This window comes from Cherax quadricarinatus, chromosome 10 (assembly GCF_038502225.1).
Source record: "Cherax quadricarinatus isolate ZL_2023a chromosome 10, ASM3850222v1, whole genome shotgun sequence".
Lineage (NCBI taxonomy): Eukaryota > Metazoa > Arthropoda > Malacostraca > Decapoda > Parastacidae > Cherax > Cherax quadricarinatus.
In genome coordinates, this window is record NC_091301.1 from 4115310 (window position 1) to 4143202 (window position 27893).

Consider the following 27893-nt stretch of genomic DNA (forward strand, 5'->3'; position numbering starts at 1 on the left):
TCAAAGTCGGCATTTTAATCCAAAAACATGGTCGGAGTTTTTTTTCTCATTGTGCACGCAGTGCATAATGAGTATGTATACGTCCAAAACACTGGCTTGTAAGACGTATATTTATGGCCGACACATTTAAAGGGTTAAAAGGGTATGGGATATTGGCATTTTGGTGGGGTATGTCATATATATCTTTATACAGTGGAACCTCTACTTGCGAGCGTGTGCACATGTGAGTTTTTCCAAATACGAGCAGTCGATAGGTTGATTTTTTGCTTCCATACATGAGCAAAATTTCCACAAGTGAGCAGACCTCAAGGTAGGTTCCTTGACACTGGTGAGGGGCTCTTGCTCTTGATCTCGGGAATTGTATCTCATATGTTTATTGGACTATCTTATTGAAACTTGGGCAATGTATGATGGAAAGACGCTTCTTAACGTACACCAAAAATGAAAGAAATCTAAGCATAAATAATGGAGTTCACTTCTCAGCAATTAGCCACCCCTTGGTGGTAATTTTGAATGGTTTTTTTATGGTTGTATTCTTGTTTTTTTTTTTGGACTCATTTGATAGAATGGAAGATATATTACAGAAATAGATATGATTTTGATTGCTTTCACGACGAAAAGTACCTTGAAATAGAGCTCAACCTAGTAGAAATGGTTCATTGCTTGCCTGTTTCAGTGTAAACAAATGACGTCACAGTAAATCTTATATTTTTTGTGTGAATAAAAATTACAAATTATTTATATAATAATAATAATAATAATAATAATAATAATAATAATAATAATGAAAGAAATCTAAGCATAAATAATGGAGTTCACTTCTCAGCAATTAGCCACCCCTTAGTGGTATTTTTGTATGGTTTTTATGGTTGTATTCTCGTTTTTTTGGTCTCCTCTGATAGAATGGAAGATATATTACAGAAATGGATATGATTTTGATTGCTTTCATGACAAAAAGTGCCTTGAAATTGAGCTCAACCCAGGAGAAATGGTCCATTGCTTGGCTGTTTCAGTGTAAACAAATGACGTCACTGTCCATTCCAATATGCAGTCGTGAATGGGTTGATATATTTATACAATTATTGCAATAAGGAATAACAGTAAATCTTATATTTTTTGTGTGAATAAAAATTACAAATAATTTATATAATAATAATAATAATAATAATGATAGGTAGTAGGTTGGTAGACAGCAACCACCCAGGGAGGTACTACCGTCCTGCCAAGTGAGTGTAAAACGAAAGCCTGTAATTGTTTTACATGATGGTAGGATTACTGGTGTCTTTTGTCTGTCTCATAAATATGCAAGATTGCAGGTATGTCTCGCTATTTCTACTTACACTTAGGTCACACTACACATACATGTACACGTTTATTTATACACACTCATCTGAGTTTTCTTTGATTTTATCTTAATAGTTCTTGGTCTTATTACTTCTCCTTTTATATCCATGGGGAAGTGGAATAAGAATCTTTCCTCCGTAAGCCATGCGTGTTGTAAAAGTCAACTAAAATGCCGGGAACAATGGGCTAGTAACCCCTTTTCCTGTAAAGATTACTAAAAAGAATAAGAAGAAAATTGTCAAAGTGGGAAGTCTGAATATGCGTGGATGTTGTGCAAATGATAAGAAAGAGATGATTGTGGATGTTATGAATGAGAAGAAGCTGGATGTCCTGGCTCTAAGTGAAACAAAGCTGAAGGGGGTGGGAGAGTTTCAATGGAGAGGAATAAATGGGATTAGGTCAGGGGTTTCAAATAGAGTTAGAGCTAAAGAAGGAGTAGCAATAATGTTGAAAGATAAGCTATGGCAGGAAAAGAGGGACTATAAATGTATTAATTCAAGGATTATGTGGAGTAAAATAATGATTGGATGTGAAAAGTGGGTTATAGTAAGCATGTATGCACCTGCAGAAGAGAGAAGTGTAGAGGAGAGAGAGATTTTGGGAAATGTTGAGTGAATGCATGGGGAGTTTTGAATCAAGTGTGAGAGTAATGGTGGTTGGGGATTTCAATGCTAAAGTGGGTAAAAATGTTATGGAGGGAGTAGTAGGTAAATTTGGGGTGCCAGGGGTAAATGTAAATGGGGAGCCTTTAATTGAGCTATGTGTAGAAAGAGATTTGGTAATAAGTAATACATATTTTATGAAGAAGAGGATAAATAAATATACAAGGTATGATGTAGCATGTAATGAAAGTAGTTTGTTAGATTATGTATTGGTAGATAAAAGGTTGATGGGTAGGCTCCAGGATGTACATGTTTATAGAGGGGCAACTGATATATCGGATCATTATTTAGTTGTAGCTACAGTTAGAGTAAGAGGTAGATGGGAAAAGAGGAAGGTGGCAACAACAAGTAAGAGGGAGGTGAAAGTGTATAAACTAAGGGAGGAGGAAGTTCGGGCGAGATATAAGCGACTATTGGCAGAAAGGTGGGCTAGTGCAAAGATGAGTAGTGGGGGGGGGGGGGTTGAAGAGGGTTGGAATAGTTTTAAAATTGCAGTATTAGAATGTGGGTCAGAAGTTTGTGGTTATAGGAGGGTGGGGGCAGGAGGAAAGAGGAGTGATTGGTGGAATGATGAAGTAAAGGGTGTGATAAAAGAGAAAAAGTTAGCTTATGAGAGGTTTTTACAAAGCATAAGTGTTATAAGAAGAGCAGAGTATATGGAGAGTAAAAGAAAGGTGAAGAGAGTGGTGGGAGAGGCACTGTCAAGAAATTTTAATGAAAATAAGAAAAAATTTTGGAGTGAGTTAAACAAGTTAAGAAAGTCTAGGGAAAGTATGGATTTGTCAGTTAAAAACAGAGTAGGGGAGTTAGTAGATGGGGAGAGGGAGGTATTAGGTAGATGGCGAAAATATTTTGAGGAACTTTTAAATGTTAAGGAAGAAAGGGAGGCGGTAATTTCATGCACTGGTCAGGGAGGTATACCATCTTTTAGGAGTGAATAAGAGCAGAATGTAAGTGTGGGGGAGGTACGTGAGGCATTACGTAGATTGAAAGGGGGTAAAGCAGCTGGAACTGATGGGATGACAGAAATGTTAAAAGCAGGGGGGGATATAGTGTTGGAGTGGTTGGTACTTTTGTTTAATAAATGTATGAAAGAGGGAAAGGTACCTAGGGATTGGCAGAGAGCATGTATAGTCCCTTTATATAAAGGGAAAGGGGACAAAAGAGATTGTAAAAATTATAGAGGAATAAGTTTACTAAGTATACCAGGAAAAGTGTACAGTAGGGTTATAATTGAAAGAATTAGAGGCAAGACAGAATGTAGGATTGCAGATGAGCAAGGAGGTTTCAGAGTGTGTAGGGGATGTGTAGATCAAGTGTTTACATTGAAGCATATATGTGAACAGTGTTTAAATAAAGGTAGGGAAGTTTTTATTGCATTTTTGGATTTAGAAAAGGCATATGATAGTGGATAGAGGAGCAGTGTGGCAGATGTTTCAAGTATATGGAATAGGTGGTAAGTTACTAAATGCTGCAAAGAGTTTTTATGAGGATAGTGAGGCTCAGGTTAGGGTGTGTAGAAGAGAGGGAGACTACTTTCCGGTAAAAGCATGTCTTAGACAGGGATGTGTAATGTCACCATGGTTGTTTAATGTAGTTATAGATGGGGTTGTAAAAGAAGTAAATGCTAAGGTGTTCGGGAGAGGGGTGGGATTAAATTATGGGGAATCAAATTCAAAATGGGAATTAACACAGTTACTTTTTGCTGATGATACTGTGCTTATGGGAGATTCTAAAGAAAAATTTCCAAGGTTAGTGGATGAGTTTGGGAATGTGTGTAAAGGTAGAAAGTTGAAAGTGAACATAGAAAAGAGTAAGGTGATGAGGATATCAAATGATTTAGATAAAGAAAAATTGCATATCAAATTGGGGAGGAGGAGTATGAAAGAAGTGAATGTTTTCAGATACTTGGGAGTTGACGTGTCGGTGGATGGATTTATGAAGGATGAGGTTAATCATAGAATTGATGAGGGAAAAAAGGTGAGTGGTGCATTGAGGTAAAAGTGGAGTCAAAAAATGTTATCTATGGAGGCAAAGAAGGAAATGTATGAAAGTATAGTAGTACCAACACTCCTATATGGGTGTGAAGCTTGGGTGGTAAATGCAGCAGCGAGGAGACGGTTGGAGGCAGTGGAGATGTCTTGTCTAAGGGCAATGTGTGGTGTAAATATTATGCAGAAAATTCGGAGTGTGGAAATTAGGAAAAGGTGTGGAGTTAATAAAAGTATTAGTCAGAGGGCAGAAGAGGGGTTGTTGAGGTGGTTTGGTCATTTAGAGAGAATGGGTCAAAGTAGAATGACATGGAAAGCATATAAATCTATAGGGGAAGGGAGGCGAGGTAGGGGTCGTCCTCGAAAGGGTTTGAGAGAGTGGGTAAAGGAGGTTTTGTGGGCGAGGGGCTTGGACTTCCAGCAAGCGTGCGTTAGCGTGTTAGGAGTGAATGGAGACGAACGGTACTTGGGACCTGATGATCTGTTGGAGTGTGAGCAGGGTAATATTTAGTGAAGGGATTCAGGGAAACCGGTTATTTTCATATAGTCGGACTTGAGTCCTGGAAATGGGAAGTACAATGCCTGCACTTTAAAGGAGGGGTTTGGGATATTGGCAGTTTGGAGGGAAATGTTGTGTATCTTTATACGTATATGCTTCTAAACTGTTGTATTCTGAGCACCTCTGCAAAAGCAGTGATAATGTGTGAGTGTGGTGAAAGTGTTAAATGGTGATGAAAGCATTTTCTTTTTGGGGATTTCTTTCTTTTTTGGGTCACCCTGCCTCGGTGGGAGACGGCCGATTTGTTGAAAAAAAAAAAATAATGAGAATAATAATAATATGTATAATAATATTTTTTTATTTTTTTTTTCAACAAGTCGGCCGTCTCCCACCGAGGCAGGGTGACCCAAAAAAAAAGAAAGAAAATCCCCAAAAAGAAAATACTTTCATCATCATTCAACACTTTCACCACACTCGCACATTATCACTGTTTTTGCAGAGGTGCTCAGAATACAATAGTCTAGAATTTTTTTATTTTTTTTTTTTTTTATTATCACACCGGCCGATTCCCACCAAGGCAGGGTGGCCCGAAAAAGAAAAACTTTCACCATCATTCACTCCATCACTGTCTTGCCAGAAGGGTGCTTTACACTACAGTTTTTAAACTGCAACATTAACACCCCTCCTTCAGAGTGCAGGCACTGTACTTCCCATCTCCAGGACTCAAGTCCGGCCTGCCGGTTTCCCTAAATCCCTTCATAAATGTTACTTTGCTCACACTCCAACAGCACGTCAAGTATTAAAAACCATTTGTCTCCATTCACTCCTATCAAACACGCTCACGCATGCCTGCTGGAAGTCCAAGCCCCTCGCACACAAAACTTCCTTTACCCCCTCCCTCCAACCCTTCCTAGGCCGACCCCTACCCCGCCTTCCTTCCACTACAGACTGATACACTCTTGAAGTCATTCTGTTTCGCTCCATTCTCTCTACATGTCCGAACCACCTCAACAACCCTTCCTCAGCCCTCTGGACAACAGTTTTGGTAATCCCGCACCTCCTCCTAACTTCCAAACTACGAATTCTCTGCATTATATTCACACCACACATTGCCCTCAGACATGACATCTCCACTGCCTCCAGCCTTCTCCTCGCTGCAACATTCATCACCCACGCTTGACACCCATATAAGAGCGTTGGTAAAACTATACTCTCATACATTCCCCTCTTTGCCTCCAAGGACAAAGTTCTTTGTCTCCACAGACTCCTAAGTGCACCACTCACTCTTTTTCCCTCATCAATTCTATGATTCACCTCATCTTTCATAGACCCATCCGCTGACACGTCCACTCCCAAATATCTGAATACGTTCACCTCCTCCATACTCTCTCCCTCCAATCTGATATTCAATCTTTCATCACCTAATCTTTTTGTTATCCTCATAACCTTACTCTTTCCTGTATTCACCTTTAATTTTCTTCTTTTGCACACCCTACCAAATTCATCCACCAATCTCTGCAACTTCTCTTCAGAATCTCCCAAGAGCACAGTGTCATCAGCAAAGAGCAGCTGTGACAACTCCCACTTTGTGTGTGATTCTTTATCTTTTAACTCCACGCCTCTTGCCAAGACCCTCGCATTTACTTCTCTTACAACCCCATCTATAAATATATTAAACAACCACGGTGACATCACACATCCTTGTCTAAGGCCTACTTTTACTGGGAAAAAATTTCCCTCTTTCCTACATACTCTAACTTGAGCCTCACTATCCTCGTAAAAACTCTTCACTGCTTTCAGTAACCTACCTCCTACACCATACACTTGCAACATCTGCCACATTGCCCCCCTATCCACCCTGTCATACGCCTTTTCCAAATCCATAAATGCCACAAAGACCTCTTTAGCCTTATCTAAATACTGTTCACTTATATGTTTCACTGTAAACACCTGGTCCACACACCCCCTACCTTTCCTAAAGCCTCCTTGTTCATCTGCTATCCTATTCTCCGTCTTACTCTTAATTCTTTCAATTATAACTCTACCATACACTTTACCAGGTACACTCAACAGACTTATCCCCCTATAATTTTTGCACTCTCTTTTATCCCCTTTGCCTTTATACAAAGGAACTATGCATGCTCTCTGCCAATCCCTAGGTACCTTACCCTCTTCCATACATTTATTAAATAATTGCACCAACCACTCCAAAACTATATCCCCACCTGCTTTTAACATTTCTATCTTTATCCCATCAATCCCGGCTGCCTTACCCCCTTTCATTTTACCTACTGCCTCACGAACTTCCCCCACACTCACAACTGGCTCTTCCTCACTCCTACAAGATGTTATTCCTCCTTGCCCTATACACGAAATCACAGCTTCCCTATCTTCATCAACATTTAACAATTCCTCAAAATATTCCTTCCATCTTCCCAATACCTCTAACTCTCCATTTAATAACTCTCCTCTCCTATTTTTAACTGACAAATCCATTTGTTCTCTAGGCTTTCTTAACTTGTTAATCTCACTCCAAAACTTTTTCTTATTTTCAACAAAATTTGTTGATAACATCTCACCCACTCTCTCATTTGCTCTCTTTTTACATTGCTTCACCACTCTCTTAACTTCTCTCTTTTTCTCCATATACTCTTCCCTCCTTGCATCACTTCTACTTTGTAAAAACTTCTCATATGCTAACTTTTTCTCCCTTACTACTCTCTTTACATCATCATTCCACCAATCGCTCCTCTTCCCTCCTGCACCCACTTTCCTGTAACCACAAACTTCTGCTGAACACTCTAACACTACATTTTTAAACCTACCCCATACCTCTTCGACCCCATTGCCTATGCTCTCATTAGCCCATCTATCCTCCAATAGCTGTTTATATCTTACCCTAACTGCCTCCTCTTTTAGTTTATAAACCTTTACCTCTCTCTTCCCTGATGCTTCTATTCTCCTTGTATCCCATCTACCTTTTACTCTCAGTGTAGCTACAACTAGAAAGTGATCTGATATATCTGTGGCCCCTCTATAAACATGTACATCCTGAAGTCTACTCAACAGTCTTTTATCTACCAATACATAATCCAACAAACTACTGTCATTTCGCCCTACATCATATCGTGTATACTTATTTATCCTCTTTTTCTTAAAATATGTATTACCTATAACTAAACCCCTTTCTATACAAAGTTCAATCAAAGGGCTCCCATTATCATTTACACCTGGCACCCCAAACTTACCTACCACACCCTCTCTAAAAGTTTCTCCTACTTTAGCATTCAAGTCCCCTACCACAATTACTCTCTCACTTGGTTCAAAGGCTCCTATACATTCACTTAACATCTCCCAAAATCTCTCTCTCTCCTCTGCATTCCTCTCTTCTCCAGGTGCATACACGCTTATTATGACCCACTTCTCGCATCCAACCTTTACTTTAATCCACATAATTCTTGAATTTACACATTCATATTCTCTTTTCTCCTTCCATAACTGATCATTTAACATTACTGCTACCCCTTCCTTTGCTCTAACTCTCTCAGATACTCCAGATTTAATCCCATTTATTTCCCCCCACTGAAACTCTCCTACCCCCTTCAGCTTTGTTTCGCTTAGGGCCAGGACATCCAACTTCTTTTCATTCATAACATCAGCAATCATCTGTTTCTTGTCATCCGCACTACATCCACGCACATTTAAGCAACCCAGTTTTATAAAGTTTTTCTTCTTCTCTTTTTTAGTAATTGTATACAGGAGAAGGGGTTACTAGCCCATTGCTCCCGGCATTTTAGTCGCCTCATACGACACGCATGGCTTACGGAGGAAAGATTCTTTTCCACTTCCCCATGGACAATAGAAGAAATAAAAAAGAACAAGAGCTATTTAGAAAAAGGAGAAAAACCTAGATGTATGTATATATATATATGCATGTGCGTGTCTATGAAGTGTGACCAAAGTGTAAGTAGGAGTAGCAAGATATCCCTGTTATCTTAGCGTGTTTATGAGACAGAAAAAGAAACCAGCAATCCTACCATCATGCAAAACAGTTACAGGTTTTTGTTTCACAGTCATCTGGCAGGACGGTAGTACTTCCCTGGGTGGTTGCTGTCTACCAACCTACTACCTAGAAGCATGCACATATAAAGATACACAACATATCCCTCCAAACTGCCAATATCCCAAACCTCTCCTTTAAAGTGCAGGCATTGTACTTCCCATTTCCAGGACTCAAGTCCGACTATATGAAAATAACCGGTTTCCCTGAATCCCTTCACTAAATATTACCCTGCTCACACTCCAACAGATCGTCAGGTCCCAAGTACCATTCGTCTCCATTCACTCCTATCTAACACGCTCACGCACGCTTGCTGGAAGTCCAAGCCCCTTGCCCACAAAACCTCCTTTACCCCCTCTCTCCAACCCTTTCGAAGACGACCCCTACCCCGCCTTCCTTCCCCTATAGATTTATATGCTTTCCATGTCATTCTACTTTGATCCATTCTTTCTAAATGACCAAACCACCTCAACAACCCCTCTTCTGCCCTCTGACTAATACTTTTATTAACTCCACACCTTCTCCTAATTTCCACACTCCGAATTTTCTGCATAATATTTACACCACACATTGCCTTTAACCCTTTCAGGGTCCAAGGCCCAAATCTGGAGTCACGCACCAGTGTCCAAGAATTTAAAAAAAAAAAATTTGTTATTTTTTCTTATGAAATCATAGAGAATCTTTTTGTGAAGGTAATAAAACAAAAAGTACGATATTTGGTGGAAAATTGACAAAATTATGCTCTCGCGAATTTTGATGTGTCAGCGATATTTACGAATCGGCGATTTTGCCGACTTTGACTCCCATTTTAGGCCAATTACATTATTCCAATCAACCAAATTCTTAGCTATTTCACTAGTATTACTTCTATTCTATCGATTGAGCACAAGAAATCGCCAAGTCAACTGTTTCAACTACAAAATAGTGATCGGAAATTGTTAATTTGGCCAATTTAACACAAAGTTCAAAATATTCCAATTTCAAAATAGGGTCCAGAATAAACAATGTAGGTATTCCTGGCACTAAACTAACATTTCCTCTGTTCATTAGTTATGTTTTGAGGCTTTACAAATAAATTCCATTTTGATTTTTTATTCACATAATGAATTTTTATTCACACCAAAAAATAGAAGATTTACTGTTATGCAATACTGTAATAATTGTATAAATATCATCACCATATTTGTGAATGTATATTAGACCCACCAGCTGACGTGTATTAGACGTGTGAGGTCGTTTGTTTACTCTTGAATATCGGCAAAAATTTAACATTTCTGCTACTTTGAGCTCAGTTTCAAGCCATTTCCAGTGCTAAAACCAATCAAAATCATCTCTATTTCTGTAATATGTCTTCCATTCTATCAAATGAGACCAAGAAATCGCAAATACAACTATAAAAAACATACGAAAAAACACTGCAAAGTTGCTGTTTTAATCGACTAATCATGATTTCAGTTTTTTTCTCTCATTATACACAGTGTGCTGCAGGATCTGTTTTATGTGGTACACACATACCACATAGATGTATTCTCTCATATCTAGGCCCAAATGTACCACTCACAGTTTATCAGAGTGAGCTGAGCTCATGGCGTAGATCTACGGTTGGACACTCACCGTAAAGCCGTAGATCTATGGGACGGACCCTGAAAGGGTTAAACAGGACATCTCCACTGCCTCCAACCGTCTCCTCGCTGCTGCATTTACCACCCAAGCTTCACACCCATATAAGAGTGTTGGTACTACTATACTTTCATACATTCCCTTCTTTGCCTCCATAGATAATGTTTTTTGACTCCACATATACCTCAATGCACCACTCACCTTTTTTCCCTCATCAATTCTATGATTAACCTCATCCTTCATAAATCCATCCACCGACACGTCAACTCCCAAGTATCTGAAAACATTCACTTCTTCCATACTCCTCCTCCCCAGTTTGATATCCAATTTTTCTTTATCTAAATCATTTGACACCCTCATCACCTTACTCTTTTCGATGTTCACTTTCAACTTTCTACCTTTACACACCTTACCAAACTCATCCACTAACCTTTGCAGTTTTTCTTTAGAATCTCCCATAAGCACAGTATCATCAGCAAAAAGTAACTGTGTCAATTCCCATTTTGAATTTGATTCCCCAAAATTTAATCCCACCCCTCTCCCGAACACCCTAGCATTTACTTCCTTTACAACCCCATCTATAAATATATTAAACAACCATGGTGACATTACACATCCCTGTCTAAGACCTACTTTTACCGGGAAGTAGTCTCCCTCTCTTCTACACACCCTAACCTGAGCCTCACTATCCTCGTAAAAACTCTTTACAGCATTTAATAACTTACCACCTATTCCATATACTTGCAACATCTGCCACATTGCTCCTCTATCCACTCTATCATATGCCTTTTCTAAATCCATAAATGCAATAAAAACTTCCCTACCTTTATCTAAATACTGTTCACATATATGCTTCAATGTAAACACTTGATCTACACATCCCTTACCCACTCTGAAACCTCCTTGCTCATCCGCAATCCTACATTCTGTCTTACCTCTAATTCTTTCAATTATAACCCTACCGTACACTTTTCCTGGTATACTCAGTAAGCTTATTCCTCTATAATTTTTACAATCTCTTTTGTCCCCTTTCCCTTTATATAAAGGGACTATACATGCTCTCCGCCAATCCCTAGGTACCTTCCCCTCTTTCATACATTTATTAAACAAAAGTACCAACCACTCCAACACTATATCCCCCCCTGCTTTTAACGTTTCTGTCATGATCCCATCAGTTCCAGCTGCTTTACCCCCTTTCATTTTACGTAATGCCTCACGTACCTCCCCCACACTTACATTCTGCTCTTCTTCACTCCTAAAAGATGGTATACCTCCCTGACCAGTGCATGAAATTACTGCCTCTGTTTCTTCCTTAACATTTAAAAGTTCCTCAAAATATTCTCGCCATCTACCTAATACCTCCATCTCCCCATCTACTAACTCCCCTACTCTGTTTTTAACTGACAAATCCATATTTTCCCTAGGCTTTCTTAACTTGTTTAACTCACTCCAAAATTTTTTCTTATTTTCATTAAAATTTCTTGACAGTGCCTCTCCCACTCTATCATCTGCTCTCCTTTTGCACTCTCTCACCACTCTCTTTACCTTTCTTTTACTCTCCATATACTCTGCTCTTCTTATAACACTTCTGCTTTGTAAAAACCTCTCATAAGCTACCTTTTTCTCTTTTATCACACCCTTTACTTCATCATTCCACCAATCACTCCTCTTTCCTCCTGCCCCCACCCTCCTATAACCACAAACTTCTGCCCCACATTCTAATACTGCATTTTTAAAACTATTCCAACCCTCTTCAACCCCCCCACTACTCATCTTTGCACTAGCCCACCTTTCTGCCAATAGTCGCTTATATCTCACCCGAACTTCCTCCTCCCTTAGTTTATACACTTTCACCTCCCTCTTACTTGTTGTTGCCACCTTCCTCTTTTCCCATCTACCTCTTACTCTAACTGTAGCTACAACTAAATAATGATCCAATATATCAGTTGCCCCTCTATAAACATGTACATCCTGGAGCCTACCCATCAACCTTTTATCCACCAATACATTATCTAATAAACTACTTTCATTACGTGCTACATCATACCTTGTATATTTATTTATCCTCTTTTTCATAAAATATGTATTACTTATTACCAAATTTCTTTCTACACATAGCTCAATTAAAGGCTCCCCATTTACATTTACCCCTGGCACCCCAAATTTACCTACTACTCCCTCCATAACATTTTTACCCACTTTAGCATTGAAATCCCCAACCACCATTACTCTCACACTTGATTCAAAACTCCCCACGCATTCACTCAACATTTCCCAAAATCTCTCTCTCCTCTACACTTCTCTCTTCTCCAGGTGCATACACCCTTATTATAACCCACTTTTCACATCCAATCTTTATTTTACTCCACATAATCCTTGAATTAATACATTTATAGTCCCTCTTTTCCTGCCATAGGTTATCCTTCAACATTATTGCTACTCCTTCTTTAGCTCTAACTCTATTTGAAACCCCTGACCTAATCCCATTTATTCCTCTCCACTGAAACTCTCCCACCCCCTTCAGCTTTGTTTCACTTAAAGCCAGGACATCCAGCTTCTTCTCATTCATAACATCCACAATCATCTCTTTCTTATCATCTGCACAACATCCACGCACATTCAGACTTCCCACTTTGACAATTTTCTTCTTCTTATTCTTTTTAGTAATCTTTACAGGGAAAGGGGTTACTAGCCCATTGTTCTCGGCATTTTAGTTGACTTTTACAACACGCATGGCTTACGGAGGAAAGATTCTTATTCCACTTCCCCATGGATATAAAAGGAAAATTAATAAGACCAAGAACTATTAAGATAAAATCAAAGAAAACTCAGGTGAGTGTGTATAAATAAATGTGTACATGTATGTGTAGTGTGACCTAAGTGTAAGTAGAAGTAGCAAGACATACCTGTAATCTTGCATATTTATGAGACAGACAAAAGACATCAGCAATCCTACCATCATGTAAAACAATCAGAGGCTTTCGTTTTACACTCACTTGGCAGGACGGTAGTACCTCCCTGGGTGGTTGCTGTCTACCAACCTACTACCTATAATAATAATATGAGTAATAACAATACATATAATAATAATAATAGTAGTAGTCTTCTTCTTTCTTTCAACACACCGGCCGTATCCCACCGAGGTGGGGTGGCCCAAAAGGAAAAACGAAAGTTTCTCCTTTTACATTTAGTAATATATACAGGAGAAGAGGTTACTAGCCCCTTGCTCCCAATAGTAGTAGTACAATACAATAATTTTTTTTTTTATTATCACACTTGCCGATTCTCACCAAGGCAGGGTGGCCCGAAAAAGAAAAACTTTCACCATCATTCACTCCATCACTGTCTTGCCAGAAGGGTGCTTTACACTACAGTTTTTAAACTGCAACATTAACACCCCTCCTTCAGAGTGCAGGCACTGTACTTCCCATCTCCAGGACTCAAGTCCGGCCTGCCGGTTTCCCTGAACCCCTTCACAAATGTTACTTTGCTCACACTCCAACTGCACGTCAAGTATTAAAAACATTCATCTCCATTCACTCCTATCAAACACGCTCACGCACGCGTGCTGGAAGTCCAAGCCCCTCGCACACAAAACCTCCTTTACCCCCTCCCTCCAACCTTTCCTAGGCCGACCCCTACCCCGCCTTCTTTCCACTACAGACTGATACACTCTTGAAGTCATTCTGTTTCGCTCCATTCTCTCTACATGTCCGAACCGCCTCAACAACCCTTCCTCAGCCCTCTGGACAACAGTTTTGGTAATCCCGCACCTCCTCCTAACTTCCAAACTACGAATTCTCTGCATTATATTCACACCACACATTGCCCTCAGACGTGACATCTCCACTGCCTCCAGCCTTCTCCTCGCTGCAACATTCATCACCCATGCTTCACACCCATAAAAGAGTGTTGGTAAAACTATACTCTCATACATTCCCCTCTTTGCCTCCAAGGACAAAGTTCTTTGTCTCCACAGACTCCTAAGTGCACCACTCACCCTTTTCCCCTCATCAATTCTATGATTCACCTCATCCTTCATAGACCCATCCGCTGACACGTCCACTCCCAAATATCTGAATACATTCACCTCCTCCATACTCTCTCCCTCCAATCTGATATCCAATCTTTCATCACCTAATATATTTGCTATCCTCATAGCCTTACTCTTTCCTGTATTCACTTTTAATTTTCTTCTTTTGCACACCCTACCAAATTCATCCACCAATCTCTGCAACTTCTCTTCAGAATCACCCAAGAGCACAGTGTCATCAGCAAAGAGCAACTGTGACAACTCCCACTTTGTGTGATTCTTTATCTTTTAACTCCACGCCTCTTGTCAAGACCCTCACATTTACTTCTCTTACAACCCCATCTATAAATATATTAAACAACCACGGTGACATCACACATCCTTGTCTAAGGCCTACTTTTACTGGGAAATAATTTCCCTCTTTCCTATGTACTCTAACTTGAGCCTCACTATCCTCGTAAAAACTCTTCACTGCTTTAAGTAACCTACCTCCTACACCATACACCTGCAACATCTGCCACATTGCCCCCCTATCCACCCTGTCATACGCCTTTTCCAAATCCATAAATGCCACAAAGACCTCTTTAGCCTTATCTAAATACTGTTCACTTATATGTTTCACTGTAAACACCTGGTCCACACACCCCCTACCTTTCCTAAAGCCTCCTTGTTCATCTGCTATCCTATTCTCCGTCTTACTTTTAATTCTTTCAATAATAGCTCTACCATACACTTTACCAGGTATACTCAACAGACTTCTTTCTTTCTTTCAACACACCGGCCGTATCCCACCGAGGCGGGGTGGCTCGAAAGGAAAAACGAAAGTTTCTCCTTTTACATTTAGTAATATATACAGGAGAAGAGGTTACTAGCTCCTTGCTCCCGGCATTTTAGTCGCCTCTTACAACACGCATGGCTTACGGAGGAAGAATTCTGTTCCACTTCCCCATGGAGGTAAGAGGAAATAAACAAGAACAAGAACTAGAAAGAAAATAGAAGAAAACCCAAAGGGGTGTGTATATATATGCTTGTACATGTATGTGTAGTGTGACCTAAGTGTAAGTAGAAGTAGCAAGACATACCTGAAATCTTGCATGTGTATGAGACAGATAAAAAAAGACACCAGCAATCTTACCATCGTGTAAAACAATTACAGGCTTCAGTTTTACACTCACTTGGCAGGACGGTAGTACCTCCCTGGGCGGTTGCTGTCTACCAACCTACTACCTAGAACTCAACAGACTTATCCCCCTATAATTTTTGCACTCTTTTGTCCCCTTTGCCTTTATACAAAGGAACTATGCATACTCTCTGCCAATCCCTAGGTACCTTACCCTCTTCCATACATTTATTAAATAATTGCACCAACCACTCCAAAACTATATCCTCACCTGCTTTTAACATTTCTATCTTTATCCCATCAATCCCGGCTGCCTTACCCCCTTTCATTTTACCTACTGCCTCATGAACTTCTCCCACACTCACAACTGGCTCTTCCTCACTCCTACAAGATGTTATATAATATGTATAATAATAATACATATATAATAATAATCTACTGCATATAATAATTATAATAGACGGCTTCAAAAGGCCGTTACTAGATGGCAGTGTTTACCACAACAAAGAGGAGCGGTTGTGGCTGCCTCCACCTGTTACATAATGACATATTTTATTCGTTCTAGAGTGTATATCAGGTTTCTGTTATTTATATTGTCTGTTATGTCATATTAGATGAACTGTGATATATAAATAAGCCGTATAGATGATGATAGTGAAATTATTCATGAAGAATTTTGCCCGGTCTCCAGACGAACTCACGTCCACCGCCAACGTCGCCCATACCACTACATGAATGACGTATTTTATTCATTTTAGAGTATGTATCAGGTTTCTATGTTATTTATATTGTTTATTATGTCATATTAGATGAAGTGAGATAGATAAATAAGCCATAGAGTTGATATTAGTGAAATTATTGAAGTACAGAATTCCACTGGAATGGATTAATTGCATTTCAATTAATTTAAATGAGGAAAATTGACTCTGCAAACGAGCAAATCCAGTTGCGAGCAAGGTCATGGAACGGATTAAACTCGCAAGTAGAGGTTCCACTGTATATGCTTTTAAGCAGTTGTCTCTGGGTGCCTCTGCAAAGACAGTGATTATGTGTGAGTGAGGTTAAAGTGTTGAATGATGAAAGTATTTTCTTTTTTGGGATTTTTTCTTTTTGGGTCGCCATGCCTCTGTGGGAGACAGTCGACTTATTGGAAAAAAAAAAATAGCTGCAGGACAGAGTGACTCAAAGAGGGAATTGCAGTTGCCTTCACTTGTTTAATAGCTGTCTATCCAGAAGTACATATACATCACAATACAAATAATCCCCTGAACAGCAGTATCCCCAGTCATACTTGAGAGTGCACCCACTTGTACAGGAGGGCCCCACTTTATGGCATTTCAGTAATATGGACATATCAAATTATGACCATCCATTTATTATACAGCTCCCTCCCTGATTCACTGTTACAGCGTCTGCGCGCCACTGTTTGGTTACACTCTCCATGAGCTCCACATCTCTCGATTATGTCTGGAAATTTTACAAAATTTCAAGTTTTAAATTCATTGCTTATTTTCTTTCTTTCAATGCACCGGCAGTATCCCACCGAGGTGGGGTGGCCCAAGAGGAAAAATGAAAGTTTCTCCTTTTACATTTAATAATATATACAGGAGAAAGGGTTACTAGCCCCTTACTCCTGGCATTTTAGTTGCCTCTTACGACACATGGCTTACAGAGGAAGAATTCTGTTCCACTTCCCCATGGAGAAAAGCGGAAATGAACAAGAACTAGTAAAAAAAATGGAAGAAAACCCAGAAGGGTGTGTATATATATGCTTGTACATGGTAGTAGGTTGGTAGACAGCAGCTTCCCAGGAAGGTACTACTGTCCTGCCAGGTGAGTGTGAAACAGAGACCTGCAACTGTTTTACATGATGGTAGGATTGCTGGCGTCTTTTTTCTGTCTCATAAACATGCCGAATTACAGGTATATCTTGCTACTTCTACTTGCACTTAGGTCACAGTAAACAGGCATGCACATGCATGTATATACATACACACATCTTGGGTTTTCTTTTTCTTAATAGTTCTTGTTTTTCTTTATTTCCTCTATTCTCCATGGGGAAGTGGAAAAGAATATTTCCTCTGTAAGCCATGCGTGTCGTACGAGGCGACTAAAATGCCAGGAGCAGTGGGCTAGTAACCCCTTCTCCTGTAGAAAATACTAAAAAAGAGAAGAAGAAAAACTGTATAAAACTGGGATGCTTGAATGTGTGTAGATGTAGTGCAAATGATAGAGATGATTGCTAATGTTATGAATGAAAAGAAGTTGGATGTCCTAGCAAAACAAAGCTGTAAGGGGTAGGTGAGTTTCAGTGGGGAGAAATAAATGGGATTAAGCCAGGAGTTTCTGAGAGAGTTAGAGCTAAGGAAGGGGTAGCAATAATGTTGAAGGACCAGTTATGGAAGGAGAAGAGAGAATATAAATGTATAAATTCAAGGATTATGTGGATTAAAATAAGGGTCAGATGTGAAAAGTGGGTCATAAGTGTGTATGCACCTGGAGAAGAGAGGAGTGTAGAGGAGAGAGAGAGATTTTAGGAGATGTTAAAGGGGTGCGTAGGAACTTTTGAACCAAGTGAGAGAGTAATTGTGGTAGGGGACCTAAATACTAAAATAGGAGAAACATTTAGAGAGAGTGGTAGGTAAGTTTGGGGTGCCAGGTGTAAATGATAATGGGGCCCTTTGATTTAACTTTGTATAGAAAGGGGTTTGGTTATAGGTAATACGTACATATTTTACCAAAAAGAGGATAAATAAGTATACAAGATATGATGTAGGGCATAATGACAGTAGTTTGTTGGACTATGTATTGGTAGATAAAAGACTATTGAGTTGACTTCAGGATGTACATGTTTATAGAGCAGGGCCTTAGATATCATTTTAGTTGTAGCTACAGTGAGAGTAAAAGGTAGATGGGATACAAGGAATATAGAAGCAGCAAGTAAGAGAGAGGTGAAGGTTTATAAACTAAAGGAGGAGGCAGTTAGGATAAGATGTTTATATAAACAACTATTGGAGGTTAGATGGGCTAGTGAGAGTATAGGCAGTGGGGTCGAAGATGTGTGGGGTAGGTTTAAGAATGTAGTGTTAGTGTTCAGCAGAAGTTTGTGGTTACAGGAAAGTGGGTGCAGGAGGGAAGAGGAGCAGTTGGTGGAAAGATGATGTAAAGATAGTAGTAAGGGAGAAAAAGTTAGCTTCTGAGAAGTTTTTGAAAAATAGAAGTGATGCAAGGAGGAAGGAGTATATGGAAAGAAAAAGAGAGGTTAAGAGAGTGGTGAAGCAATGTAAAAAGAGCAAATGAGAGAGTAGGTGAGATGTTATCAACAAATTTTGTTGAAAATAAGAAAAAGTTTTGGAGTGAGATTAATAAGTTGAAGGGGCCTAGGGAACAAATAGATTATTTATTATATTTTATCACACTGGCCGATTCCCACCAAGGCAGGGTGGCCCGAAAAAGAAAAACTTTCACCATCATTCACTCCATCACTGTCTTGCCAGAAGGGTGCTTTACACTACAGTTTTTAAACTGCAACATTAACACCCCTCCTTCAGAGTGCAGGCACTGTACTTCCCATCTCCAGGACTCAAGTCCGGCCTGCCGGTTTCCCTGAATCCCTTCATAAATGTTACTTTGCTCACACTCCAACAGCACGTCAAGTATTAAAAACCATTTGTCTCCATTCACTCCTATCAAACACGCTCACGCATGCCTGCTGGAAGTCCAAGCCCCTCGCACACAAAACCTCCTTTACCCCCTCCCTCCAACCCTTCCTAGGCCGACCCCTACCCCGCCTTCCTTCCACTACAGACTGATACACTCTTGAAGTTATTCTGTTTCGCTCCATTCTCTCTACATGTCCGAACCACCTCAACAACCCTTCCTCAGCCCTCTGGACAACAGTTTTGGTAATCCCGCACCTCCTCCTAACTTCCAAACTACGAATTCTCTGCATTATATTCACACCACACATTGCCCTCAGACATGACATCTCCACTGCCTCCAGCCTTCTCCTCGCTGCAACATTCATCACCCATGCTTCACACCCATATAAGAGCGTTGGTAAAACTATACTCTCATACATTCCCCTCTTTGCCTCCAAGGACAAAGTTCTCTGTCTCCACAGACTCCTAAGTGCACCACTCACTCTTTTTCCCTCATCAATTCTATGATTCACCTCATCTTTCATAGACCCATCCGCTGACACGTCCACTCCCAAATATCTGAATACGTTCACCTCCTCCATACTCTCTCCCTCCAATCTGATATTCAATCTTTCATCACCTAATCTTTTTGTTATCCTCATAACCTTACTCTTTCCTGTATTCACCTTTAATTTTCTTCTTTTGCACACCCTACCAAATTCATCCACCAATCTCTGCAGCTTCTCTTCAGAATCTCCCAAGAGCACAGTGTCATCAGCAAAAAGCAGCTGTGACAACTCCCACCCTGTGTGTGATTCTTTATCTTTTAACTCCACGCCTCTTGCCAAGACCCTCGCATTTACTTCTCTTACAACCCCATCTATAAATATATTAAACAACCACGGTGACATCACACATCCTTGTCTAAGGCCTACTTTTACTGGGAAAAAATTTCCCTCTTTTCTACATACTCTAACTTGAGCTTCACTATCCTCGTAAAAACTCTTCACTGCTTTCAGTAACCTACCTCCTACACCATACACTTGCAACATCTGCCACATTGCCCCCCTATCCACCCTGTCATACGCCTTTTCCAAATCCATAAATGCCACAAAGACCTCTTTAGCCTTATCTAAATACTGTTCACTTATATGTTTCACTGTAAACACCTGGTCCACACACCCCCTACCTTTCCTAAAGCCTCCTTGTTCATCTGCTATCCTATTCTCCGTCTTACTCTTAATTCTTTCAATTATAACTCTACCATACACTTTACCAGGTACACTCAACAGACTTATCCCCCTATAATTTTTGCACTCTCTTTTATCCCCTTTGCCTTTATACAAAGGAACTATGCATGCTCTCTGCCAATCCCTAGGTACCTTACCCTCTTCCATACATTTATTAAATAATTGCACCAACCACTCCAAAACTATATCCCCACCTGCTTTTAACATTTCTATCTTTATCCCATCAATCCCGGCTGCCTTACCCCCTTTCATTTTACCTACTGCCTCACGAACTTCCCCCACACTCACAACTGGCTCTTCCTCACTCCTACAAGATGTTATTCCTCCTTGCCCTATACACGAAATCACAGCTTCCCTATCTTCATCAACATTTAACAATTCCTCAAAATATTCCCTCCATCTTCCCAATACCTCTAACTCTCCATTTAATAACTCTCCTCTCCTATTTTTAACTGACATATCCATTTGTTCTCTAGGCTTCCTTAACTTGTTAATCTCACTCCAAAACTTTTTCTTATTTTCAACAAAATTTGTTGATAACAGCTCACCCACTCTCTCATTTGCTCTCTTTTTACATTGCTTCACCACTCTCTTAACCTCTCTCTTTTTCTCCATATACTCTTCCCTCCTTGCATCACTTCTACTTTGTAAAAACTTCTCATATGCTAACTTTTTCTCCCTTACTACTCTCTTTACATCATCATTCCACCAATCGCTCCTCTTCCCTCCTGCACCCACTTTCCTGTAACCACAAACTTCTGCTGAACACTCATAGATATGATTGTTAAAAATAGGAGAGGAGAGTTATTAAATGGAGAGTTAGAGTTATCAGGAAGATGGAGGGAATATTTTGAGGAATTGTTAAATGTTGATGAAGATAGGGAAGCTGTGTTTTTGTGTATAGGGCAAGGAGGAATAACATCATCTAGGAGTGAGGAAGGGCCAGTTGTGAGTGTGGGGGAAGTTGTGAGGCAGTAGATAGAATGAAAGGGGGTAAGGCAGCAGGAATTGATGGGATAAAGATAGAAATGTCTAAAGCAGGTGGGGATATAGCTTTGGAGTGGTTGGTGCTTTTATTTAATAAATGTATGGAAGAAGGCAAGGTACCTAGGGATTGGGAGAGAGCATGCATAGTTCCTTTGTATAAAGGCAAAGGGGACAAAAGAGAGTGCAAAAATTGTAGGAGAATGAGTCTGTTGAGTATACCTGGTAAAGTGTGTGGTAGTTATTATTGAAAGAATTAAGAGTAAGAGGGAGAGTAGGATAGTAGATGAGTAAGGAGGCTTTAGGAAAGGTAGGGGGTGTGTAGACCAAGTGTTTACAGTGAAACATATAGGCGAACAGTATTTAGATAAGGGTAAAGAGGTTTTTGTGGCAGTTATGGATTTGGAAAAGGCAGACAGGGTGGATAGAGGGGCAATGTGGCAGATGTTGCAGGTGTATGGTATAGGAGGTAGATTACTGAAAGCAGTGAAGAGTTTTTACGAGGATAGTGAGGCTCAGGTTAGAGTATGTAGGAGAGAGGGAGATTATTTCCCAGTAAAAGTAGGCCTTAGACAAGGATGTGTGATGTCACTGTGGTTGTTCAATATATTTATAGATGGGGTTGTAAGAGAAGTAAATGCTAGGGTCTTGGCAAGAGGTGTGGAGTTAAAAGATAAAGAATCAAACACAAAGTTGGAGTTGTCACAGTTGCTCATTGCTGATGGCACTGTGCTTTTGGGAGATTCTGAAGAGAAGTTACAGAGGTTGGTGGATGAATTTGGTAGGGTATGTAAAAGAAGAAAATTAAAAGTGAATATAGGAAAGAGTATGGTGACGAGGATAACGAAAAGATTAGGTGATGAAAGATTGGATATCAGATTGGAGGGAGAGAGTATGGAGGAGGTGAATGCATTCAGATATTTAGGAGTGGACATGTCAGCAGATGGCTCTATGAAGGATGAGGTGAATCATAGAATTAATGAGGGGAAAAGGGTGAGTGGTGCACTTAGGAGTCTGTGAAGACAAAGAACTTTGTCGATGGAAGCAAAGAGGGGAATGTATGAGAGTATAGTTGTATCAACACTCTTGTATGGGTGTGAAGCATGGGTGATGAATGTTGTAATGAGGAGAAGGCTGGAGGCAGTGGAGATGTCATATATGAGGGCAGTGTGTGGTGTGAATATAATGTAGAGAATTCATAGTTTAGAAATTAGGAGAAGGTGTGAGATTACCAAAACTATTATCCAGAGGGTTGAGGAGGGGTTGTTGAGGTGGTTCAGACATGTAGAGAGAATGGAACAAAACAGAATGACTTCTAGAGTGTATAAATCTGTAGTGGAGGGAAGGCCGGGTAGGGGTCGGCCTAGGACGGGCTGCAGGGAGGGGGGTAAAGGAGGTTTGGTGTGCAAGGGGCTTGGACTTCCAGCAAGCGTGCATGAGCGTATTTGATAGGAGTGAATGGAGACGAATGGTTTTTAATACTTGACGTGCTGTTGGAGTGTGAGCAAAGTAACATTTATGAAGGGATTCAGGGAAACCGGCAGGCCAGACTTGAGTCCTGGAGATGGGAAGTACAGTGTCTACACTCTGAAGGAGGGGTGTTAATGTTGCAGTTTTATAACTGTCGTGTAAAGCACCCCTCTGGCAAGACAGTGATGGAGTGAATGATGATGAAAGTTTTTCTTTTTCGGGCCACCCTGCCTTGGTGGGAATCAGCCAATGTGTTAATAAAAGAAAATATTAATATTTAGAATGAAACATTTTACAAGGAATCAGAGCAGAGTAACAATAGAATCTACTAACTTGAAATATTTGGATAATCCATAGTCTTGCTAATATCTTTTCTATGCTTGAATTAAAAGTTAAACATACTTTGTGTACTTTTCAGGCTCTACGTATTTCCAACTCTGCCAGAAAAGAATCGACAGTTGGAGAAATAGTTAACTTAATGGCAGTAGATGCACAACGCTTTATGGACCTTACAACATACATCAACATGCTGTGGTCAGCACCACTCCAGATTGCTCTTGCATTATATTTCTTGTGGCAAATCCTAGGTAAATATTTTCACTCCTCAATTTATAGCAATAATAGTTTACCAAAAATACTATTAAACTGGGCATATACAAGAGACTAAAGGAAAGGTAGTAAGAACATAAGAAAGAAGGAACACTGCAACGGGCCTACTGACCCATGCGGAGCAGGTCCATCCCCCCCCCCCCCCCGGATTAGACTAATGACCCACCCTCCAGATTATCCCAATGACCCGCCCAGTGTGGTCATCCCCACTCAAGGATGGAGCACTGTACCAGACCCAGCAGCACAAGCTAGTCAGGTCCAACTCACACCCACTCTCACCCACTCATGTATTTATCTAACCTATTTTTAAAACTACACAACGTTTTAGCCTCATTAACTGTACTCGGGAGCTTGTTCCACTCATCCACAACTCTATTACCAAACCAGTACTTTCCTATATCCTTCCTGAATCTGACTTTTTCCAACTTGAAACCATTGCTGCGAGTTCTGTCTTGGCTGGAAATTTTCAGCACACTATTTACATCCCCTTTATTCCTGTTTTCCATTTATACACCTCGAACATATCCCCCCTAATTCTATGCCTTTTGAGAGAGTGCAGATTCAAGGCCTTCAGTCTATCCTCATAGGGAAGATTTCTGATACATGGGATCATCTTTGTCATCCTCCTTTGTACGTTTTCCAGAGCATTTATATCCATTCTGTAATACGGTGACCAGAACTGAGCAGCATAGTCTAAATGAGGCCTAACCAAGGATAAATTGAGTTGAAGAACAACCTGAAGACTTCTATTATTTATACTTCTAGATATGAAGCCAAGAATTCTAGTAGTAGTAACGTTAAATGATCAACTGTGGAATAATAATAATATATTATCTTTATTACTATAAGTACATGTACAAGGTATACAAGCCTAGCTGACATCAGTAACATACTACTATATAGAAAGCCGCTTGTTTTACTGAGCATTTCTGGCAAATTAGGTTTGTCCCAGGATGCGACCCACACTATTCAACTAACACCTAGGTACCCATTTTACCGATGGGTGAATATAGACACCCGGTGTAAGGAAATACACCCAATTTTTCCATCCCCTAGCCAGGAATCGAACCCGGACCATCACCGTGTGAAGCGAGAGCTTTCGCCACCAGGCCACGGGGCACCATGAGTAGGAGAAGAGGAGGGTACAAGTGTTTAAATTCAAGAATTATATGGATTAGAATATGGGTGCAATGTGAGAAGTGGGTTATGGTAGGTATTTATGTACCTGGGGAAGAGAAGTGTGTAAAGAAGAGATTTGGAAAGTGTTAATTGAAAGTTTAGGGAAATTTTAACCAGTTGAGAAAAATAATTGTTGCGGAGAACCTATATGCTAGAAGGCATAGTAGTTAAGTTTTGGAGTGCCAGGGGTAAATGATAATGGGTGGACCTCTAATTGAACTATGTATATAAAGAGGCTTGTTGATATTTTGCAGACAATTTGGAGCCTGGACATGAGATGTGGTGTGAAATTTTATCATAAGTGAATATATAGACAGCTGCTATCCAAAAGAGCCTTATCAACTTACTTAGTTGAGGTGTAAAAAAATATGAAGTTTAGTAAAGAATTATAATTTGACACCTTGTGGGTTATTGTACATGTATGGTTTCTACGGAACCTGCAAAGATTTGGTTGTGCCATTTATATGGAAATATTGTAATTATTTCTTTTTGTTTCTTTTCTATTAGGGCCCTCAGTACTTGCTGGACTTGCTGTTATGATAGTGCTCATTCCTGTGAATGGTGTTATTGCTAATAAAACCAAGCAACTTCAGTTGAGTCAGATGAAGAATAAGGATCACCGTGTTAAGTTAATGAACGAAATTCTCAATGGAATAAAGGTCAGCATCAGTGAATTTGCTTTACTAATATTGGTGTTTGTGTTATAGCTATTTTAATGTTTCTTAACCCTTTCACTGTCCAGCCATCAGCCCCTCAAAATTAATATTGTTATGTGCACATTTAAGACAAAAAAAATCTGAAATGGTGGAGAGTCTTCTGTTTTGAGGGTAATCATACCAAAAGCATGAAATTTGATGGAAACCTCATGGAATTGCAATCTGGGTGTAATTTTCACATTGACGATTTTGCCTACTTTGAATCTTATATTAACCCTTTCAGGGTCCGTTCAGTAGATCTACAGCTCTACGTTCAGGGTTCAAACCGTAGATCTGCATCACGAGCTCAGCTCACTCTGATAAGCTGTGAGCAGTAAATTTGGGCCTAGATATGAGAGAATACATAAAACAACTCCTGCAGCACACAGTGCATAATGAGAGAAAAAAACGAGACTGTAATTTTCGATTAAAACGGTGACTTTGCAGTGTTTTTTCATATGTTTTTTATAGTTGTATTTGCAGTTTCTTGGTCTCATTTGATAGTACTGGAAGTGGCTTGAAACTGAGCTCAAAATAGCAGAAATGTTAAATTTTTGCCGATGTTCAAGAGTAAACAAATGACCTCTCAAGTCTAATACATGACAGCTGGTGGGTATAAGATACATTCACAAATGTGGTGATATTATTTATACATTGCATAACAGTAAATCTTCTATTTTTGGCTTGAATAAAAATTTATTATGTGAATAAAAAATAAAAACGGAATTCATTTGTAAAGCCTGAAAACATAACTAATGAACAGAGGAAATGTTGGTTTAGTGCCAGGAATGCCTGCATTGTTTAATCTGGACCCTATTTTGAAATTGAAATATTTTGAACTTTGCATTAAATTGGCCAAATTACCAATTTCCGGTCACTTTATTTTGTTGTTGAAACGGCTGATTTGGAGATTTCTTGTGCTCAGTCAATAGAATAAAAGTAATACTAGTGAAATAGCTAAGAATTTGGTTGACTGGAATAGTGTAATTGCCCTAAAATGGGAGTCAAAGGCGGCAAAATCGGCAATGCGTAAATATCACCGACACATCAAAATTCGCGAGAGCATTATTTCGTTAGTTTTCCATCAAATTTCGTATTTTTTGTTTTATTACCTTCAGAAAAAGATTATCTACCATTTCATAAGAAAAATAACAAAACTATTTTTTGAAAATTCTTGAACCCTGGTGCGCACTCTGAAATTTGGCCTCTGGACTCTGAAAGGGTTTAACCCTTAACTGTCCAAATGTAGATCTACTTTCTCTTGCCCATCACTCCAAATATTTAAAAAATAAAAAAATTTAAAGAGAACATTTTTTTTACTTAAAGTAATATAAAAAATAAGATTTTTTTTTTTAGAGTCAGCACAAGCATATATACACACTCCTCTGGGTTTTCTTCTATTTTCGTACTAGTTCTTGTTCTTGTTTATTTCCTCTTATCTCCATGGGGAAGTGAAACAGAATTCTTCCTCTGTAAGCCATGCGTATTGTAAGAGGCGACTAAAATGCCGGGAGCAAGGGGCTAGTAACCTCTTATCCTGTATATATTACTAAATGTAAAAGGAGAAACTTTCGTTTTTCCTTTTGGGCCACCCCGCCTCGGTGGGATACGGCCGGTGTGTTGAAAGAAGACTTAGGGAGATCCTCATAAAAACTCTTTACAGCATTTAGTTAGGGTGTGTAGAAGAGAGGGAGATTACTTCCCTGTAAAAGTAGGTCTTAGACAGGGATGTGTAATGTCACCATGGTTGTTTAACCCCTAAACGTATATATATGTGTCCCAGTGCCCCGAATATTTTGAAAAATTAAAAAATTGTTTTATATAGAAATAAAGAGAACATTTTTCTAAGTTTTATAGGATTAAAATAAAAAAAATTAGGGTCGGTACTTGCATAAGAACATAAGAAAGGAGGAACACTGCAGGAGGCCTGCTGGCCCATACTAGGCAGGTCCTTTACAATTCATCCCACTAACAAAACATTTGCCCAACCCAATTTTCAATGCCACCCAAGAAATAAGCTCTGATGTGAAAGTCCCACTCAAATCCAACCCCTCCCACTCATGTACTTATCCAACCTAAATTTGAAACTACCCAAAGTCCCAGCCTCAATAACCCAACTAGGTAGACTGTTCCACTCATCAACTACCCCATTTCCAAACCAATACTTTCCTATGTCCTTTCTAAATCTAAACTTATCTAATTTAAATCCATTACTGCGGGTTCTCTCTTGGAGAGACATCCTCAAGACCTTATTAATATCCCCTTTATTAATACCTATCTTCCACTTATACACTTCGATCAGGTCTCCCCTCATTCTTCGTCTAACAAGTGAATGTAACTTAAGAGTCTTCAATCTCTCTTCATAAGGAAGATTTCTAATGCTATGTATTAATTTAGTCATCCTACGCTGAATGTTTTCTAACGAATTTATGTCCATTTTGTAATACGGAGACCAGAACTGAGCTGCATAATCTAGGTGAGGCCTTACTAATGATGTATAAAGCTGCAGTATGACCTCTGGACTTCTGTTGCTTACACTTCTTGATATAAATCCCAGTAATCTATTTGCCTTATTACGTACGCTTAGGCATTGCTGTCTTGGTTTAAGGTTGCTGCTCACCATAACCCCCAAGTCCTTTTCGCAATCTGTATGGCTAAGTTCTACATCATTTAACTTATAAGTACTAGGGTTATGGGCACTCCCAAGCTTCAGAACCTTGCATTTATCTACATTGA

At 39.6% G+C, this 27893-nt stretch overlaps 1 protein-coding gene across 7 annotated transcripts in view; it reads left to right on the forward strand.

The window, feature by feature from the left end:
* The window catches only part of LOC128687865 (multidrug resistance-associated protein 1), a 314708-nt gene that overhangs the window by 60483 nt on the left and 226332 nt on the right, over positions 1 to 27893 (forward strand). For all 7 annotated transcript variants that reach the window (XM_070083525.1, XM_070083523.1, XM_070083524.1 and 4 more), the window contains exons 9-10: positions 23093 to 23261; positions 24970 to 25121. In XM_070083525.1, coding sequence (XP_069939626.1) covers positions 23093 to 23261; positions 24970 to 25121 — 321 coding nt within the window. The remainder of the gene's footprint in view (positions 1 to 23092; positions 23262 to 24969; positions 25122 to 27893) is intronic.